We start from the raw sequence: 20196 nt of genomic DNA, 5'->3' as shown, positions 1-20196 counted from the left end.
GGTACACCGCGGATTGAATATTTTTATTATTTGTTATTTAATAATACAATAATAATTGGTTTTATTTTATTTTGATTTTTTTTTGTGGTGATATATATATATATATATATATATATTTATGTATTATAGTTGGGATTGTGTTATAAGTTATCGATATTATTTGTGTATAGCATGTTTTAATCGAGTCATATGTGTTACATAAAAATTATTTCCTTTTATATTAATCGTCTAATTGATACTACATAATTATTTATTTTTTAAAAGTTTGGTAATGTGTAAACATACAGCTTGTTTCAACTGTAAGGTTAATTTTCATATATGTGCATTTGGCTTTTATATGTTAAATGTCAATCTGTTTGCATTGGTAATATAATTCTCAGATTTTAGATATCTTGTATTATATGATTTATTTAGATGTGAAGGATTAAAATAATTTTAATCAATATAAATTGCACGATAGTTTGATTTTATTAAGGAAAAATTAATTTTTGATCATGTAAATATGGTTGTGAATAGTTTTTTTCATATGCAAAAACTGATTGTTTGAGATAATAATATGTTTTAATTAATTAGTTTGCATGATATATATTGAACTTAATAACATAATTAACATGTTAATACAAAATAAGGTAACCTCTCATACATGCTGGGCTGTAGACAACAAAGTCCTTTAATGTTACTGGGCAAAAAAAAAAAAATGCAAAAGAACCGGTCGGATTAGTTGATCTGATCCGGTAACGTACCGGCCGGTTAACACAGATTTGATCTCGTTGGTACAGTGAAGACGGGTCATTTTCAATTCCGCGAAACACAATCAACCTAACTTCTTCTTCTCCATTTTCTTCATCTTCTTCTCCATTTTCTTCATCTTCTTCTCCTTCTTCTTTAATCTCGTCTTCTTCAGCTCAAAACCTAAACCAAACAAAACCTTAACACCACTTCTTCTCTCGATCAATCAATCAGCGATTATTCACCTTTAATCGACCATAGATCTTTCCTTAATCGCCGATCCCAATTAACATGGCTTCGAACGGCGCTTCTCCGGTATCTTTCTCACTCGATATCTGTCTGCTACAATTTAGTATCTTTATTTTGGCTCCTTTTCTAATTGACAGTCTTAAACTTCTCCATTTTGTCAATTTCGGAAAATGCGTAGAGGATTGTTGATGCTACTGATAACAGCTTGGATAAGATCAAGCAGCAATTGGAATCGAGGGTTATCGGAACTTGCTTCTGGGACCTCTTATTCAAGCGAGCTGAAACTGTAAGTTCAATTCTTATTCTGACAATAGTATATTCAATAGTTTGTAACTCAAATGATTTTCAGTGTTCTGAGCACAGCTAAACTTTGAATGACATAGCAACTGTACTGATTAGCTAATCGATTAATGTGTGTTTGTCTAGAAATTAACATAGAATCCGACTAATTGAAAGTTATAAACTCCTCAACTTAGCATAAGCAGATCAAAAAATGAAGAGAAGGTAAGAGTACAGTTAGTGATTTTGGGCGGCATAAAGGACTTTCTGATGATTATTTTGAAGTATCTAACCCTTGTTGTATATTAAATAGGAAGCTTCTACCATCAGAAGACATCAGGACAAAAATCTGAAACCAAGGAGAATCAAATCTACATCCTCATCTATGCAAGGTTAGTTTACACTTTCTTCTCACTGAAATGTAATTCATAAACATCTACAACATTTTCATTAATGTTAAGCTAAGATAAATTGAGTGAAAATGAGAAAACTAAATGATTGTGCATCTGCTTGATTGATTGGTACTTTATTCAATACATAAAAAGAAAGACATAACCAAATATGACGAAAGTAAGAGTGTTTAAAGAAGTCAAATATAGTTAGCACAATAACTGGAATTGAAAGTCGATTGATTGGTTGTTACTTTCTTTTGAACCATGAGACATTGAATCTGTGAAAAGGTAAGTAGATTGTTAGTCAAATATATGATTGATTGACTGGGGGTTTTGCTTACCATAAAGCAATTATATTATAAAATAAAATGGTAAACTAAACATACCTTATTTGATAAGATTGTTTGACAAATAATGCAAGAAGCATTATGAGTCAATATTCTGAAAAACTTCTTTGAAAACAACATTAGTTGTTTGCTTTTGAATCTTCCCTTCTTTGTCTAGAATCAGAATTTTCAAACCTGTCTTTGAGGTAACCCTAGATAAAGCAACATATAGTTGCCCATATTAAATCGGGTTTGGGTCAAAATTTTGACCCGATTTGGGTACCCCAAAAACTGCTGCAAAAATGTATAGTAGATACTTATACTATTAGGCTATTAGCGAAATAGATCATCTTATTTTCAAAGCAGACAGCAGAGCAGATTTATTTAGTTAAAGCAGATTTATTATTTAGTTAATGATTGCTCTACTTAGCAACACGTCGCTTTGGCCGAGTGGTTAAGGCGCTTGCCTGCTAAGTAAGTGGGATTTTCCCGCGAGAGTTCGAATCTCTCAGGCGACGATTCTTTTTTTTTTTTTTTATCTTAGTGGGCTGGTCCCAACTAAGAGACGTTAACACGCGCATTTTAAAAACCGACTCTAACGCGTTTAACCAGACTCAACGACTAAACTCGGGTCCGTTCCAAAACAATTATACAACATGTGAATCTCTCTCTCTTCTTTCGTTCAACTTTTTTACTACATACAGTACAGTTAAACTCTCTGTTTACCCGCCCGCCTTCTTTTAACTACATTTGATTGGTTCAAAGAATCTAAACTTTGCAATGCCATACCATATCAATGAACCAAACATAGTAAAACAAAAAGAACCAGATTCTTCACCGGCTCACAATGTTTGGTACTAGTAGCTGTAGCCTCCTTCTCTGTAATCCGTAGAATCTTTGCATAGCATAGACCTGAGTTCCATCATTGATCTCGGTGGCTCCAAGTGCTCTGGCTTCAAAGCGTTTCCAAGCAAGCTTTGCATTTGTGTCGCAAACATCTCATCTAAAACCTAAAGTTATTAAAGAATAAGATAAGAAAAAAAGGCAACGAACATTTTTTTATTACAGTTCCCGAAAGAGTTTCAAACAAAACTTACAGAAACTGCGATTCTCGGGCCTTTGTGCCAAGTCACATTATCTTTCCTATCCTCCAAAAGACGAAGCACATCCTGAAAAGAACGAACAGAACAGTGAAGGTAAATGCAGAAGACAAAAACAACCGGTGTAATGAAATGTAATGATGTCTCTTACCTGTCCCAATCGGTCCCAAATTCCTCTGCAGATTGATACAAACACATCGGGTAAGAAAACACCGTGTAGATGATCGATGGTTTTGTCTAGCAAATCCTTCAGTGCTGTCATTCTGTTTCTAACATCCGGTTCCGCTGTGGTTTCCCTTAAGTCGTGGATGATGCTCTTTAGCTTCATGTGACTTTGTACCCTCGTCTGTTAACATAACGAGATCAAGAAATTGATTTCAACAAAGGTGGCTGTGAGAACAAAAACCAGAAGATAATTGAATTTTTGGAAGATAACTAGAGAGTACATACATTCTCTGCAAGTTTCTCCACAAGCGCTTGCATATAACTTCTGAATTTGGATCTTAACAATACTGTCACCTCACTTAACCGCTCTCCCAAGACTCTGTTTTCTCCATCAGGGATATATGAATTCCAAGATTTGAATCGGTTCTCTATACTCGGGCGTAAAATGTCAAGCACTCTTTTCATTGAGTTGAGAAGAACTCCAAGCTGAAATTTTACCAAAATGGCGTGAATGTCTTCTCCTCTTACATCCATAAAAAAACTTGCAAAATTACAATAAGCAACATACCTCGTTTGGAACAGAATAAGGATTAGGTGTGCCTTTGGTGAATTTCTTGACAATTTTCAGGCCAAATATTTTACTTTCCTTTAATGGAGATAAAATCTCAGTAAATTGTTTCTCCATGGCTTCAACTATTGCCTTCTCTGCGTCTGCTACAACCTTTTTCCATGGAACAACAACAGCACTTGAATTACGATCCATAAAACAACAGCATAACATGTGATTGGACTTGAAAGAAGTCTTTTCTGTTTCGCTTACTTTCTCCAAGGATATTGCGTATTCTGGCCAACGCCTAATGATGATATCGTATTCATCAAGTGTCCCATTGAGTCTCTCATACATCTCATCGACAAAAGGAGAAGTCAATCCCGGAATCTCACCACATGCTTTTGCCTGAAAAAAACAGACATAATGTAATTCAATTGCATGGAGGAAGGGCTTTAAAATGCTCTACCTTCTGCAGTATATAATTAAACTTGGAAGAACTCAGTTGCAGGATTAGTACCGTCTCTAGCTTACAGAGTTCATATAAAACTCGTCTTTTCTCTTCAATCCAGGTTGTGATATATGAATAGAAAAGCTCCTTGGCATTAACGCCACCTTTAATAGGACTGCAACATGACAAGACAATATATAGGTGCCTATCAGTAACAGGAATGTATTAAAAAAATGTGAGGGGTTTAAAAATAGTTTTACTAGTGGACTTACTTTATGTTCCAGCTAGAGATATCTCTCTGAAAGTCAGCAGTTGTAATAACTAGATCAACAACCGCAGGGGATGGTCCAGGAGGAGGCCATACGAGAAGAAATTCCCGGAGCCTATTGCAGAGATCAACACTATATATTGCCGCTGAATGATTTGGAAGGTCTATAAAGCTGTTTGATAGTTAACAGAGAGAAAATCATTAGAAAGATAAATTGAGAATCAAACCGTAGATATCTGAGTTAACATATATGCTGCAAATCTTTGGCTTGAGTCTTAAACAAACCTTGGGAGCACATTGCAGTTATGGATCGCTATGTCAGTGGATATTTCATTTTTAAGAATTAAGATTAGAGACTTCATCTTTTGATAAGAAACTGGAAGCGCCATGGGATCAATTGGTACACCTTCACTACGGTTGTTAAGTAAATCGTTTGTTTCCAATAAATGTCTTCTTGACCTCTTCTTTGAAGCCGCCTGAAGAAATTTTCATAGGTGATAAATCACATATACAACTCAAGAAAAAGATGGTTAAGAAAACAGATAAAAGTTTGATTAATACCTGAAAGTATCTGCAGAGTTTCAACTGTGCCTCGGGGGTTAATACATCGTTGAGAAGACCATAGAGCTTGACAGCTGATTCTATAGCAGGTGCTGGAGTCCCCGTAGCAGACTCAAAAACATCTTTCATCCCGGAGAAAGACAGTTCATCAAGTGATTTATAATTCTCAAATGCTGAAGCAAGAATCTGCTGAATTTGTTCGTCAATTTCCCCAAGTAATCGATTCTGACCAAAGGACCAAAGGTTGAAGTAAGCTACTTGAATACTGAAAAGATAACAATTTGATGATCAAAGCTAATTCACCTCTTGATGACTCAATACAGCCTTGTGGTTGCTGGTCATTAAAATAGGGAATAGAAAATCATGTATCAGATCAAGACAGTCCTTGGTAGGCGATGCGACATCCATGACATAAGAAAGATATCTGCAAGTTCTCACAAAACATCGTTTAGTTACTGCAACAGAATTTTAAGACACTAAAACCATTCTTAGTCACTCAATGATTACCTTAATCTAGTGTATGCATCTGAAACCCCGTAATAGGATGCAAATCGAGTTATCATCCAATGCCACGGGCCCTTAAACAATAAATTTCTTCGCTGAAATCGTTCTGCTTTCATAGCCACCTCTAGGACAAGATCATACGCTGAAGTTTCTGCCACCAACCCACACTTTGTTTTTTCATCTAAACTACTTGAGTAACTAAAACTAAGTTGGATTCTCCCAATTAGTTCATGCTCTGGTTCATGATATATTGGCAACCATCGCAGTTTTTCACTCTGCTTCAGAAAAAAAAAAAAAGAAAAAACATCAGATCTTCAGCTTCATCGTCCAATGGAATCAGTAATCTGAAAACATAATGCGTGTGAGAGAGAGAGAGAGAGAGAGAGAGAAGCTTACCGGATCATCAGCTATAGCTGCTAGCTGAGCTACGACACGACCAAGAAGTTGCCCCTTTGAATCTCGAACTTCAATAATCAAATCATCACCAAGACTATCTGGTAAGCTACAAGAGAAAAGAATATTAAGATCCACAAAGAAAGGAATAGAAAGAATGATCCTTAAACATCATGTGAGTAAACAAGGGCACATACAAAATAAACGTTTCGCCAGATCCAGGTTGCGTCTTAATTTGATCATCTTCAGCAGAGCTCTTTAACCTCAATGAACATGAATATGTTTCTGAAAACAGAAATAATCAAAAATCTATGACCATGATAAGACAATGAGTTATGTCCAAAGTACAATGCAATACCTTGTACTGCTTCATAAGTTTGCGGTCCAGTGTGAGACGTAACAATTTCGTTTTTAACGGCCTTTGAGACCTGCTTAAGGTAGCGAGCAGCAGCCTGCATGTAAGCCAAACTTTGACGCGAAAGTGAACCATTTAGAGGAACTTGGGGAGTGACATGAACTTTCCTCGCTGCTTTCCATCCAGAAGATAAAGTCGAATTCAGTTCCACAATATGCTGACGAACAACATCGAGCTTTTCCTTGGAGACCGTCAGTGTTGCAATGTTACAACCAGGTGGTGGATCTAATCCCATTTTAATTCTACGAACTGTACAAAATCAAACTCTTGTAAGCACAACTACTGCAATTTCTTGTAAGTGATAAAATGCAGTGGGAGGATAAGAAGATACAAACCTTGGAGTCTAATTTTTCCGATATTCTTCTTAGATTTTGGAGCAGATGTCTCGGTAACCAACTCAGAAGGTCCCTTTCCCAGTAACTCTTCTTCAGAATGAAGGAAAAACCTCTGCAAACTAAATGCATTCCTCATTATGGTGCATTCATTGTTCAGGAAGTAAGAAGCCTCGCTGACACTATCCGTTGACCATGAATGAAGACATAACCGCACACAGGCTTCGTAGGCAATCATTGCAGACCATGGACCTTGCTCACTGCATTCAAACCACACAAAAAAATGAAGGAATGAATAATTACAGAGATGAAAAAAAAAAAAACAAGAAAGCAAAATATAACTCAGCTATGTAACTCAAACCTCGCATGAAAGGTGGGAAAGCGAGGCAATGAACTTGTTGAAGTGCTAGTCCCGTTCTGGGTCCTTCCTGAAGTTCCACCCTCAACATTTCTTCTTTCACATTCATTATGCGAAGATATATTATTCCGCACACCACAAGCTTCTGCTTCCTGTAAACATTATAATCAAATCAGAACATATATACGAAGTACCATAATCTTTTAGAAGCGGTAAAGGAAAACAAGACAGAAGCAGGGATAAAAGTAAAGTACATATGAAACTTCAGTGCTTGTAGCTGAGTCTGATAACTCATCAGCAGCACCAAAGACCTTAGCACCATTACGTCCAAGTCCATTTTGAGCTGCCACGTGAGGCAAACCAACATGAATTCTATAATCTTGAGGAGAGTGTTGCCTCTCGAATATCTCTTCATCTGAATCAGAAGCAATGTCCATGTCTGAACTTGAACCACCATTGTTATTACCTCTCACGGGTTTAGTTACTGAAGACAATGGAGGAGCACTCTTGAATCCAAAACCATGACCAGAATTGGCAACAGTTTTCTTAGCATCCAATTTGCGATTACCAATCGTCCACCTCGAACCAACATCCTATAAACATCTTAAAACAAGCAATTAGTTACAGCAAAATCAAAACAAAATCGAAAATGCAGATAAAATTTTGTTCGTACCTCTCCTAAGCTTCTCAAGCCAGCTTCCCTGAACATTGCTCCTTACCTTATAACCCTAAATTTCAGAAGAAATTATCAAAAATTTCATCCACATTCAACAATCAAATCGCAGTTCAATAGTGAAATCCCTAAAACATAGCAACTGAAATTTATCTGGAAACGAAATCAAACGAAATTCTAGTGAAACGGCAAAAAGAGAATGGAGAAAAATGAGGATTACTTTTTGCTCTCTCTTTCACGAAATTGACATGAAAGAAAGCGAAATCGTGAACGGAAACTCACAAAATTGGAGAATCGATCTACTTTATCAAAACCACAAATGTTAATGCATTAGCTTACTTACACTGCCCAGAGAAGACTCTTCGGAGATTTTTATTTTTTTTTCCAGTGAGAGAGTCAACACAAGTGTGAAACCAGATATTTTTCCAGTAGAACAAACTGGTAAAATTTCTCCAAAGTGACTACAGAGGGAAAATTCCACCAGTGACAGTCATTGGACTTGAATTTCACAATGAAGAACGAAAATGGAAGATCGTTGAAGATCGTATATTTCTTTCTCTTTCTTTTTTTTTTTAATCTTCCATTTTTTTTTTATGAGAGTTTAGTAAAAAAGTTGCGCCATCAAAGGAAAAAAATATATACGGTGAGAGTGGAGAAGAAGAGCGGCGTTGGATGGAGACGTCAATTGACGGTGACGGAGACTTTAATTTACGCTTACCGTAATTCTGACGTGGCAAGTGGAGATACGCCCTTTCTTTCTCCATAACGGCAACGTTATGCGCGCGTGACGGTGCGTGTATCGAAGAATCAATTAGCATTATTGTTTTTTTTTTGAGAATTTTGGTTTTTTTTTTTGTTATAATAAAAAGAATTACGAGTATTTAGTAAACCCAATAATCTAAACAACTTACAAATATTAAAAAGATGAGTCATTCAGATTTTCGTTCTAATGATTTGGTCGCATTTGACTAACCAACTCTATATTTTTTTTTTCTTTTCCATGCCTACCAAATGTCTTGCCGGGTCTCAATTATCTCATTTGACTAATCAAATTAATGGAGCATATTTTTCATCAATTCTCATTTATTGAAACACAATGAATCAACAAATAAAAACCATAAAAACGAATTCAATTAATTTGATCCGCGGTTTTAAATTTGAGGTATTGGAAATTGACATCTAATTAATTTCTTTTATCAATAAATTAATCTAAAAATTAAAGAAAGAAACTAATATCAACCGAAAGAATTTAGACAACTTTTTCTTGTCTTCATATGCCTTTTCTCCGACCGCATGAGTTGTGTCCAGGTCACGCCGAAAACGCATTTGCTTAGCCAGCAAGGTAATAGCTTTAACGGGCTTACTAAAGGCCCATAAAGGCCTAATCAAAAGCCCATGTTATAACATTTGACTTTGAACAGTTGACACTGGTGGGGGAAGCTGACGTACTAAATTATTATCGTCCATCCACTCGCTCTTATCAAAAAACCAAAACCCTAGCCACGCGCCTCACACCCGCCACGTGCGTTTCACGCTATTAACGCTTATTTCAAGCAACGGCATCGTTTATAAGAGAGTGTTAATCACGCGCGAGTGAAGAGAATTTCCTTTTACAGCTCATTATGACTCGGCTTTGAGGCTTTTTATTCTTCTTTTCTTCTTCTCAATTTCTTTTTTTCTCTCAGAAATTTCCTCCGATTTCAAAACTTTTCCGGCGAAATCTAAAAGAAAATTAAAAAATCGAGATCTTCTTCTCTAATGGCGACGACGTTAAACAGAGATCAATACGTGTACATGGCGAAGCTTGCTGAGCAAGCTGAGCGTTACGAAGAGATGGTTCAATTCATGGAGCAGCTCGTAAGTGGAGCAACACCGGCCGGTGAACTCACCGTTGAAGAGAGGAATCTTCTCTCCGTCGCGTATAAGAACGTGATTGGATCTCTTCGTGCGGCATGGAGAATCGTTTCTTCGATTGAGCAAAAGGAAGAGAGCAGGAAGAACGAAGAACACGTGTCGCTTGTGAAGGATTACAGATCTAAAGTTGAGAGTGAGCTTTCTTCGATCTGTTCTGGAATTCTCAGGTTGCTTGATTCGCATCTGATTCCTTCAGCTACTGCTAGTGAGTCTAAGGTTTTTTACTTGAAGATGAAAGGAGATTATCATCGTTATTTGGCTGAGTTTAAATCTGGTGATGAGAGGAAAACAGCTGCGGAAGATACTATGATCGCTTACAAAGCTGCTCAGGTATATGTTTGACTTCATTAATCCTTGAATTGGTTTTGGAATTAAGCTATTGTATTGATTCAGATCATCGTGAGAAGTAAAGAGCTATCAATTGCTTCCGTAATCTGTCTTTCTTTTAAAGAACTCAGCTATATCTGAAAATATGTACTTTTGCTCATTCATGGGTTTTTGTTTTGAAGGACGTTGCGGTTGCTGATCTAGCACCAACACATCCGATCAGGCTGGGTCTGGCTCTCAATTTCTCAGTGTTTTACTACGAGATTCTCAACTCTTCAGAGAAAGCTTGTAGCATGGCCAAACAGGTACTCTTTCTTCATCCTATATACTGCATGTTTTTTTCAACTAGAGTTTCTCTGTCTGATCATTGTCTTAAGTTTTGGTTAGGAAGAGTTTTTTTGCTTGATGTTTTGAGTGACTAACTGGCCACTTGTTTTTACTATTCCTATTGTCCCCATCTTTTGTGTTGGATTGATTTTGAAACCTTAACCAGAAATAGAGAAGTTGTTTACAAAAAGTAACTCTTTCTTTTTTTCTGAACGGACCCACTTCTTTTTAATGAACAGAGATTCTAAAGAAAAAGACATTCTGCAAAGTGTAAAGTCCTCTTTTTATTCAACTTTTTTGACCTAACCTTCTTCACATTAAACAAATCATTCCTTTTGTCAGTAGAATCTCTTAAAATGACGGGACTTTAGAACCAACCACAAGATCTCATACATTATGCATACGAGATTGAGTAGAATCATTGGGATTTTGGTGCATGCTGAATCCGGAACATCTCATGCATCACATATACAAAGATTTAATGAGACTAAAGAGATATATGATCATTGCATTTCTAACTTGTTCTTGTTGGATTCATCACCTGTATAGGCTTTTGAAGAAGCCATTGCTGAGCTGGACACATTGGGAGAGGAGTCATACAAGGACAGTACTCTCATCATGCAGTTGCTGAGGGACAATCTAACCCTTTGGACCTCCGATATGCAGGTTTGTCCAATTCTATACTTTTCATATTCAATCGCATCACTAGAAACTCGCATATTGATACTCTTATAAGACTATTTGGATAATAACACCCCAAAACTCAACGATCCACTGCTTTATTCAGGAGCAGATGGATGAGGCCTGAAGGTCTAATGGAAGAAAGACGGTTATGTAATGTTTCTGCAACCATAACCGGAAACCTGAGTGAGTCCAACTCCCTTTGCTGTAAAACTTGTCGAAAAGAAAAGTTTGTTTTTTTATGACAGATTATGTGCACAGCTTTGGTGTTATCTGCTGCTCTGTACCAACTCTGTTTTTGTTTGGTAATTTATCCTTATCTTTGCTTCTTCTTTTTCAAAATTTTATATCTCAAACGAGTAACAGTGTCCCAAGCTTTGGATTGTGAGTTCCTTCCTGAGTGATGAAACGATGCGTGTAGCTTTGTAGACGAAAACATGATTTCACGTATGAGTGGTCAATTTTACGGTTTGATATATTTAGTTCAGTTGTTTTTAAGAATTTGCTTTCTAGTAGTATAATTGAAACTCGAATAGATCAGAGAAATAGCTGAAAGAAGGACCGGAGAAGTAACAGAAAAAGAAGAGGAAATTAGACAACTTAAATCATCAAGACTGAACAATAACGTTGTGAAACGGTAACATTTTTCCGACCGTCTGATGTAATATTTTATCGTAAAAATCGCTGATTATGACTCTATAAGTACCTCCTTTCTTCGGTCACAAATCTTAATTCTCTTATAATTTCACATATGTCGAATACACACTGTTTTGATTCTTTTAGTTCTGTTCTTGAGTTCTCCACTCGAACTTATCTATAATTCTCATTAGCCGAGAGAGAAACGAATATGAAGGCATATATACAAGGCAAAATACTCTGCCCTAATAATGAATTCCTGTAGTTTGTTTACCATTCTAAGATTCCCCTATTAACTACACTATTTCTCATCTTTCAAATATGTTTTTGTGGAGTTCAACAAACATTCAGATGCTCTTCTTCACATGTTTACCAAAAAAAAACATTCAGATGCTCTGTTTAGCTGTCATGACTCTGTTTTGTTGTTTAGTAAACTGATTTTAGTTATTTGTATGTGTCTTTAAGACTTTAATTATATATCATGTTGTCTTGACTTCAATGATGTGAGATCTATGGTGTTCTGAGTTTTGTCTAGGAAACATAGAATGGGTTTTTAGTTTTTGTGAAAGCAAAGGAATAAAGGTTTTGTCTAAAAAGATTTTTGGATTTTTAAAGTAAACGTAATTAATACATCTGCAACAAATGTAGACAATCGGAAGAAAGGATTGTAATGAAAATTGATCTTGACTAATTTTGCAGAGTGGTAGTGAAGGAAAACGAAGCCTAGGGTTGTGTCCAGAGCTTTCCATCTTCTGCTTGGACAGCCTTTGAAGTTAGCCAGACTGTATATAAAACGATCGTAACATGTCTTTTTTCTTTGGTGACATGGAAATGTATAGATGTGTATAGGATGTGAATGAGAAATAGTGGGGACGTGTGTATGCAACATAATAGATGTATGTATAGGGTGAATGTGTGTATGTGTAGACTGTGCAGATGGGCGTGTGTGGTAGAGGAATGACGGACACACAAACGACTAACAAATCTAATCGCCCTAACCAAACGATCGATAGTCGAAACACTAAAATTACTAACTTGATCCCTAATCGTTAAAACAACAAATGATTGCTAGACGAAACACACATAAATAATTAACAAACCTAACAACACCCCTGTCCAAATCAAACGTCACTAGTCCAAACACACTATAATTATGCTAACTTGGACCCTGACGATCAACATCCATATCCATCTCCCACACACAAAAAAATGACTAACATATCCCAATTGCTAGACGAAACATCAAAGAAAATGACTAACAAATTACCAAAAATCAAATGATGGTAGACAAAACACACAAAAATATGATTAACACGGCTAATTTCAGTTTTGGATGGGATATGTAATTTGATGCAAGTTATCTAATTTTTTTTGTTAAGAATGTAAACAATTGATGACAAATTGTAACATATTACAGTTACACAAATTGTCACATGACAAAAAAAAACATAGAAACATAAACTATAACTAGAATAAAATGGCGACGTAAATAGTAAGCTGCATTGCGAATATCACTAAATTCTCGAAGTTGGATCTATGGCCGGGCGGGGGTGTGCCTTCTTGGCCGAGCGGGGACATTTACATTATAAATCCTACCCAAAAAAAAAAAAAACATCTAAACATCGGATTTGAACCATCAGGCCATGTGACTCGAGCAAAATGTTTTGTTTAAGTTGACATAGGCGTGCATAAAACACGAATTATATATTCAACTATACAAAAAAAAAAAAAAAGAGTTATATAGAAAGAGGCATCAACTTACAAGTTAAAATCTCAGAACACACAAAGAGAAGCAAAACATCAAAAGTGCACTTGGACCACTTTTGTCTGGCATTTGCATGCATGAAAGAAAATAAAAATCATAAAGAGTGAGTCTTTTTAGTTTAATTCGAAAAAACACTTCACTCTTATTTTACTTTAACTTAAACTTTTGTTTCTTCTCACCGCTCTACCCGAAAAGATAATCAAAGACTGTTAAAAAACATCAAGGTTTATCAGCTCACACGTGATTTGATTTTCATTTCTTTGTCTTATAAAATTCTCCAAACCAAAACATCAAACATGCTTGCGGTCGTAGTTATCTCTTATTGAAAACTACTTTAAAACTCGTAATGAAGAAACGAGAAAATATGAAAATTGTAAGAATAATAGAAATTATATAGAATGAAACTTGATTTTTGAAAGTAACACTTCAATTGTATGAAAAAAAGTATAATAACTGTTTTCAACGAAAAATTTCTTAGTAATTGCAATGAAAATTTGTGTAATTTAATTTATTTTCTTCCTACATAATAAGACCGTTAAAACCCTAAAATGATAACGAATCAATGTTTCATTCCATAGTAGTTGAAAGTTGAAACCAATGAAAACAAAAAAAAAAACAAAAAAAAAAAAAAAAAAAGTTGAAACCAATGGCTCGATGACCATTTGCAATGTAACTTCAAGCAAGAAATTTTCTTGTGTGGTGTTTTCACGCAACTCGTCGCGTAGTGCTTATTTTCAAGTGGTAGAAAAAAATACTAATTACTATTTATCAAACCAAAAAAATTACTAATCACCTTACAAATATACTAATGTAGAATCTTTGGAGGTGATAGAGCACTAGTTGTGGCTTAGAAGACTTGACCTCCACTTGCAAGAGAACAAAAAGAAGTAGTTTTATAAATATTAAAGACCTTATAGTTAATCTTATAAGTTGGGTAAAACAGAAGACAGTATATTTTGGTAAACTAAAACCATATTAAAGAAAGACCATAATGTGTAAGAAACAAAGACCATATTTTGAACTTAAATTAGTATATGACGTGGTTCTTATACAAATATACAGTCTGCTTTTTTCATTCAAAGGTATATGCAATGATGTAGTAATTGAAATTATTGTGTCTAAAAGTGACCCTAGAGTCAAAAACAGTGGTCAAAGATCTACCAGAGCAAATGGATCAAATATCATTATAGATGGATTTTGATTTTTGAGCCAAAAATTACATTTAAAACATCTTTTTATTTATGGCATGAATTTACATTAGTTTGTTTGGGTCAATTTTATTTTGTTCAATATGGGATATTGAAAATAAAATATCATGGTTCAGCGAATATTTCGATCATAATATCAAATTGCATTATTTAGTCAAACAGTTTTGTTAAAAAATATTTTCTAAAATTTACAGAATTTATACTGTGTTAAACTATTAGTCAAACTTTATACATTCATTTTTAATTAAAACTTCGAATAAAATTATGAAATGGCAAATAATATGTAAAAACATATACATACCATGATTACTCTTTCAACATTCAATATTTTAGTATTGAATATACAAAAATGTAAACCTTTGACTTCGTTCAAAGGACCGAAAAATATTTGGCGCGAATCTGATACCGAACTACCAACGGATATTTACTCGAATGATCATCTAAAAACGAAAATACAACGAATAAAACCAACTAACTTTTCAATCTTCACCTTAATTTCCTACCACATTTTCATAAATTTTCCAATGAAGGAACATTTGTTACCATGATAGTCAATTCACTTTCTAAAATCTTCAAATTTTATCTTCTATTTTTCATCTTCTTCACCATTATATATGAACAGTCTCTCACACATTTCCAACTTACCCTAAAAACCACATTTCTTAACTTCCTCAATAAAAAAAGAAAAGCTTCACCCTTTAATTTTTAATTTTTACCCTCAACCCCAAAACAAAAACCCCTTCCACGAGGGCATATAGAAAAACAAAGACCCAATCTTTTTCTTTCCCTTCCCCAATCTCTAGATGACAATCCTTCTCCAATTTTCCTAACGATACAATTCTTTTTAGATCGATTACAAACAAACAAACAAACAAAAGGATCAATTTTTCTTTCTTATGAACACTCTGTTATAATGGCAGAGACAGAGAATCTAGAACTGAGTCTTTTATGTACAGAGACCAACGTTGATGATGATGAAGACAAGGGCATGATTGTTGACAAAACTCCGTTTCCTCAGATGGGTTTATCTCAATCGGAGAGTGAAGAGTTTATCAAAGAGATGGTGGAGAAGGAGAAGCAGCATTTGCCAAGTGATGATTACATCAAGAGACTCAGAAGTGGAGATTTGGATTTGAATATTGGAAGAAGAGAAGCACTCAATTGGATTTGGAAGGTCTGATTTTCTATTTAATTTTGAAATTCGGATTTTGAATCATCTTTATAAGCTCAAATTGTGAAAATCACATTCCTTTTGATGAATGATCTGAATATAAAGAGTGTGTTGCTATGTCTATTAGATCAGAGGCCTATGCAGAACAGGTAGAGAGGTTTTGTCTTCAATCTGTGAAATCTGATGCTCAAATTCCGATCTTTCACACTTCAATCTCAGTGTTTTAGATCTCTGATTGATGTTTCTCCTGTTCTGATTACAACAGGCTTGTAAGGAACACCAGTTTGGACCATTGTGTTTTTGCTTATCAATGAACTACTTGGATCGATTCTTATCGGTTCATGATCTGCCTGTAAGTTCACATTACTTAAACTAAGTGATTGAGAATGTTGTTAGCCATTCATTCATCTAAAAGTCCCACTTTTTAGCTTCTTGATTTGTGATTCTTCTTGTAGAGTGGCAAAGGTTGGATATTGCAGTTGTTGGCTGTGGCTTGTTTATCCTTGGCAGCCAAAATTGAAGAAACTGAAGTTCCAATGTTAATTGATCTTCAGGTTCTCCTCAAAACTCGTTAAATTGTCGAGATATTCTATTCGACCCGATAATGTCTTGAATCGATTGCGGTTTGATCACATTTTTGGAACAGGTTGGAGATCCTCAGTTTGTGTTTGAGGCTAAATCAATCCAAAGAATGGAACTTTTGGTGCTGAACAGATTGAAATGGAGATTGAGAGCAATAACTCCATGCTCATACATAAGATATTTCTTGAGAAAGATGAATAAATGTGATCAAGAACCATCCAACACATTGATATCCAGATCACTACAAGTGATAGCCAGCACAACCAAAGGTGAAAAAAAAGTCTCTCCTTTATGTTTTATTTTCTTGACCACTTTTGTTTTTGTGCTTTTTTGGGTTTTTGGTTTTTTTTTCACTTTTGCTTTTTATGAATTTGGATTAAAATGGTGGGTGTGTCGAGTGAGCAGGTATTGACTTTATGGAGTTTAGACCTTCTGAAGTTGCTGCTGCTGTGGCACTTTCTGTTTCTGGAGAATTGCACACAGTACACTTTGACAACTCTCCTCTTTTCTCACTACTTCAAAAGGTAAAAACAATCCACCAAACTCATGAATCTATTTTTTTAATACCAAACACACACACACTTATAAAGCAGCCTTTGGTAGTTCAATTTCAAGGAAATGCCAGTTGTGGAGAAGTTTGAACTCATTAAAGATGACACATTTATGTTTATGTGTGTGCACTAACTTATTCATTGCATACACATGTGTAATTATATTTCTAAAAAGTAAAAGAAACAAAAAAAGAGAAACTGGTTAATGGGTCTGAATCCTTTGACTTCCAAAACTAAGGGTGGAGAGTATAGACCAAAGACCACTTTAAATTAAATTATTCTCTAGCTGTGGATCTTGTGACTCTTTCTCTCTCACACACACTCACTCACTGCACAACACTCTCTAGTCACATCTAAAACCAATCTGCCCCCACAAAACATGTTGTGGTATAAGTTGATTCTGATTTGATCTTGCAATCCAAAATGGTTTCCATTTAGTTATTTTTTCTACACCCGAAAAAGCTGATAAGATGCTTGTATCTGTGTTTGTGTTCAAGAGACAAAAACAAAAGTGTCGAGCTTTAAACTTTGTGGTTCCTTTTATTGCTTAAACTGTGTTGCAGGAGAGAGTGAAGAAGATTGGGGAAATGATACGGAGTGATGGTTCAGGCTTATGTTCACAAACACCCAATGGGGTTTTAGAAGTATCAGCTTGTTGTTTCAGCTTTAAGACCCATGATTCTTCTTCTTCTTATACACATCTTTCTTAGATTTTCTCTGTTTTTTTTTTCTTAAATTATTATTATCATTATGATATCTGATGAGAGATTGAGAGAAAGAGGAAAATATTCAAAGCAAAATTTTAAAAATAAATAAAAATGTATCAATTCCAATATTTATTTTGTTAATAGCTTTGGTAATACTCTGCAAAATAAATTGGGATGGATTTTATTAAGAATTTTTTGTTGGTAGGAAATAGCAAACAGAGGAAAGAAAAGAAAACAGGGATTTTTTTTAATTGGTTCCCGCCAAATAAATATAGCGGGAAAAAAACCGTATCGGTTGTGTCAAGCGTTAAGAGTTGACTTTATTTCTAATTCAAACGATGTCGTTGTGAGATAAAGCGCGCATCGCACTAATGGGCCTGGAATTGGGCCCACGAACAGAAGTCTTTGACTTAAAGTTGACGTAAGAGACCAAAGTTAAGTTGTTTTATGGAGCTTTTTGTGTTTTATACCTTTATCAACAAAACTCCAAAATCCCAATATTTTATTGATAATAAAAAAAAAAAAAATGATTGGACCCCAGGTCCACTAAACCTCTAGGATCTGTAACTATGAAGAAATGGGCCAACGCTATATTCATTAAATTTAATCATTTGGGCCTACCATTGTCGCATCGCATGGCATTCAACAATTTGACGATCGTGAAATAAATAATCGTGTGTGGAGAAAATTTATGAAGATTTCCCCTTTTTTGTATCATTTTTTAAATACACATTCTTTATGAAAATAGTTGTGTAAAAAAACGTGAAAATAGTTTTTTTTTTTCTTTTCTGTTTCCATAAGTATGAAAATATTTTCACTAGAACATTATCATATACAATTAAAATTTACAATGAACAAATACTATTTAAATATATAAAAAATTAAGTTACATTTAAACTTATTAATTATTATTATGGAAAACTAATAATCTATAGGGAAATTGTTAAAAATACCTCTTTTGGTGTGCCTATTTTCAAAAATGCTCCTTTTAGATGTCCATTTTCAAAAATACCTTTTTTTAAAGAAATTTTTATAAAGTTTTATTAGGTTTATAAGGTACTTATGGATTGTAACTACTACTTGAAGACTCGATCCAAGTATTTATAAGGTTTTATAAGGTGTTTTTAAAGGTTTTACAAGTTATTTTAAAGGATTTTTAAGGTTTTTCAAAGGTTTTACAAGATATTTTAAAGATTTTTAAAGGTATTTAAAATGCATTTATAAGATATTTATAAAGTATTTATAAGATTTTAGATACATATAAATGTAGTTTGTGTATGTTTTAATAATATTACATACATATTTGGGTAAATCTTATATTTTTAAAAGCATTTTTTATAAGGTTTTAAAAAGAGGATATTTTTGAAAAATGACATTGAAAAAGTGGCATTTTTGCAAAAGCCCCTAACCTATAACCAACATATTTGTTTTTCATCTTTACATCTCTAGAAAAATAAAACTAATTAAGATATATTTAACTTAATTATATACTAACAAATATTAGTTGGTATATATTTTCCTTAAAATGAAAAATTGTGTACGAGTTTTTTTTTCTTTTTTTTTTACAGCAAATAATTGTGTGAGTTATAATCGTAATTATTTTAAGTTATTTTCTATATGTCTCAATAACCTATAAAACGAATAATGTAATTAAGCTTTAATAACCATATGATCATCTGTCATTGACAACTATGTGACTACTAATTTTACTTTATCACTGCCTAGCTATACTAGAATTTTTAATTTATTTAGCTTTTCACTAAAAATGTTGGTGTTTAACTCTGGGATCCGCATATAAACGTATATTTAGTTATTTACAGACACATTCAAAATTAATCTTCACGCAGTGATATATATACGCTCAAATAATTATATGTCTGTGTGCGATTGAGTGTGAGAAATTTGAAATGAAGAACTATTTGGACAGTGGACTAAGTGAAGACAACAATACAAAACAAATAAACTTTTATAATTCTCTCATTGGGCTTTGTCATTATGAGTCGTCACAGTCATTCAGTCCAAATATATATATTATTTATTATTTTCCGTGACAATTTTTTTGCTAAAAGTTATAGCTTCTAAACTTTTCTCAACCTTTGCTTTTTCTTTTACACATAGAATAGAACTAAAGAGAAAATACTTTTCCTTTTTTCCCAACAATTTGTATTAGATTAGCAAATTTAATCTAAGATAGTACTAACCAATTCCACTAGAACCCATACAAATCTGAAATATTCTTCCTTTTGTATAAAGAAAAATAATTATTTAAGAATTCCATACAATCGTAAAATTCTTTGAATTATGGTACGAAGTGACTAATTAACTACATGCTTAAGAATCGGTGATAATTGTACTATGAAAGGATATTAAAAAAAAAAAAAAAGTTTTTTTCATTGCACGTGAATCATCATCAGTTTTCCAAATTAGGGCAATGTTTATGAAGCTAAGACTATGCCAATAGCATATAGTTTAAAGAAATGTAAAACCCTAACCCTAGTTGGTCCTATATTTAAATTTACGCAATCAAAATCAAGCTTTTTACTTTTTCATGTAATACATTACTTGTTTCGAAACTTAGCTTGAAA

General features: G+C 34.1%; 3 protein-coding genes and 1 non-coding gene across 10 annotated transcripts; 3 read left to right on the top strand and 1 right to left on the bottom strand.

Annotated features, from left to right (window-relative positions):
* The first annotated feature begins 2411 nt into the window (after window positions 1–2411).
* TRNAS-GCU lies at window positions 2412–2493 on the top strand. The gene has a single exon. It is a non-coding gene; the product is annotated as a tRNA-Ser (tRNA).
* A 101-nt stretch (window positions 2494–2594) lies between these two features.
* LOC9302744 lies at window positions 2595–8352 on the bottom strand. 6 transcript variants are annotated; one of them, XM_021034780.1, is made up of 21 exons: window positions 7963–8350; window positions 7743–7797; window positions 7536–7662; window positions 7324–7412; window positions 7073–7221; window positions 6715–6971; window positions 6323–6628; window positions 6162–6249; window positions 5968–6073; window positions 5575–5846; window positions 5371–5491; window positions 5068–5292; window positions 4792–4982; window positions 4511–4678; window positions 4308–4413; window positions 4061–4195; window positions 3809–3961; window positions 3526–3726; window positions 3227–3421; window positions 3073–3144; window positions 2595–2985 (listed from the first exon to the last, which is right to left on the bottom strand). In XM_021034780.1, the coding sequence occupies exons 2-21, from the start codon at window positions 7776–7778 to the stop codon at window positions 2833–2835; spliced, it is 3150 nt and encodes a 1049-aa protein (XP_020890439.1). In that variant the 5' UTR covers window positions 7779–7797; window positions 7963–8350; the 3' UTR covers window positions 2595–2832. The 6 variants fall into 6 exon arrangements, with proteins under 6 accessions (XP_020890439.1, XP_020890424.1, XP_020890430.1 ...); XM_021034765.1 differs by having other exon boundaries at window positions 5575–5849; window positions 8086–8350; XM_021034771.1 differs by having other exon boundaries at window positions 8086–8349.
* A 798-nt stretch (window positions 8353–9150) lies between these two features.
* On the top strand, window positions 9151–11333 carry LOC9302743 (14-3-3-like protein GF14 kappa). Of its 2 annotated transcripts, none has more exons than XM_021034451.1 (4): window positions 9151–9986; window positions 10166–10288; window positions 10860–10976; window positions 11098–11333. In XM_021034451.1, exons 1-4 carry the CDS (start codon window positions 9501–9503, stop codon window positions 11116–11118), a joined length of 747 nt encoding a protein of 248 aa, XP_020890110.1. In that variant the 5' UTR covers window positions 9151–9500; the 3' UTR covers window positions 11119–11333. The 2 variants fall into 2 exon arrangements, with proteins under 2 accessions (XP_020890110.1, XP_020890115.1); XM_021034456.1 differs by having other exon boundaries at window positions 9402–9986; window positions 11104–11333.
* Window positions 11334–14968: 3635 nt separating this feature from the next.
* Window positions 14969–17733, top strand: LOC9301031 (cyclin-D4-1). Its single transcript, XM_002866624.2, has 6 exons — window positions 14969–15774; window positions 16037–16123; window positions 16227–16325; window positions 16418–16622; window positions 16759–16877; window positions 17468–17733. Exons 1-6 carry the CDS (start codon window positions 15514–15516, stop codon window positions 17612–17614), a joined length of 918 nt encoding a protein of 305 aa, XP_002866670.1. The 5' UTR covers window positions 14969–15513; the 3' UTR covers window positions 17615–17733.
* Window positions 17734–20196: the final 2463 nt, after the last annotated feature.

This window comes from Arabidopsis lyrata, assembly GCF_000004255.2.
Source record: "Arabidopsis lyrata subsp. lyrata unplaced genomic scaffold ARALYscaffold_8, whole genome shotgun sequence".
In the NCBI taxonomy this organism is placed as follows: Eukaryota; Viridiplantae; Streptophyta; class Magnoliopsida; order Brassicales; family Brassicaceae; genus Arabidopsis; species Arabidopsis lyrata.
The sequence above is the reverse complement of the archived record's forward strand: the minus strand, read 5'-3'. Positions and strand labels throughout refer to the sequence as shown.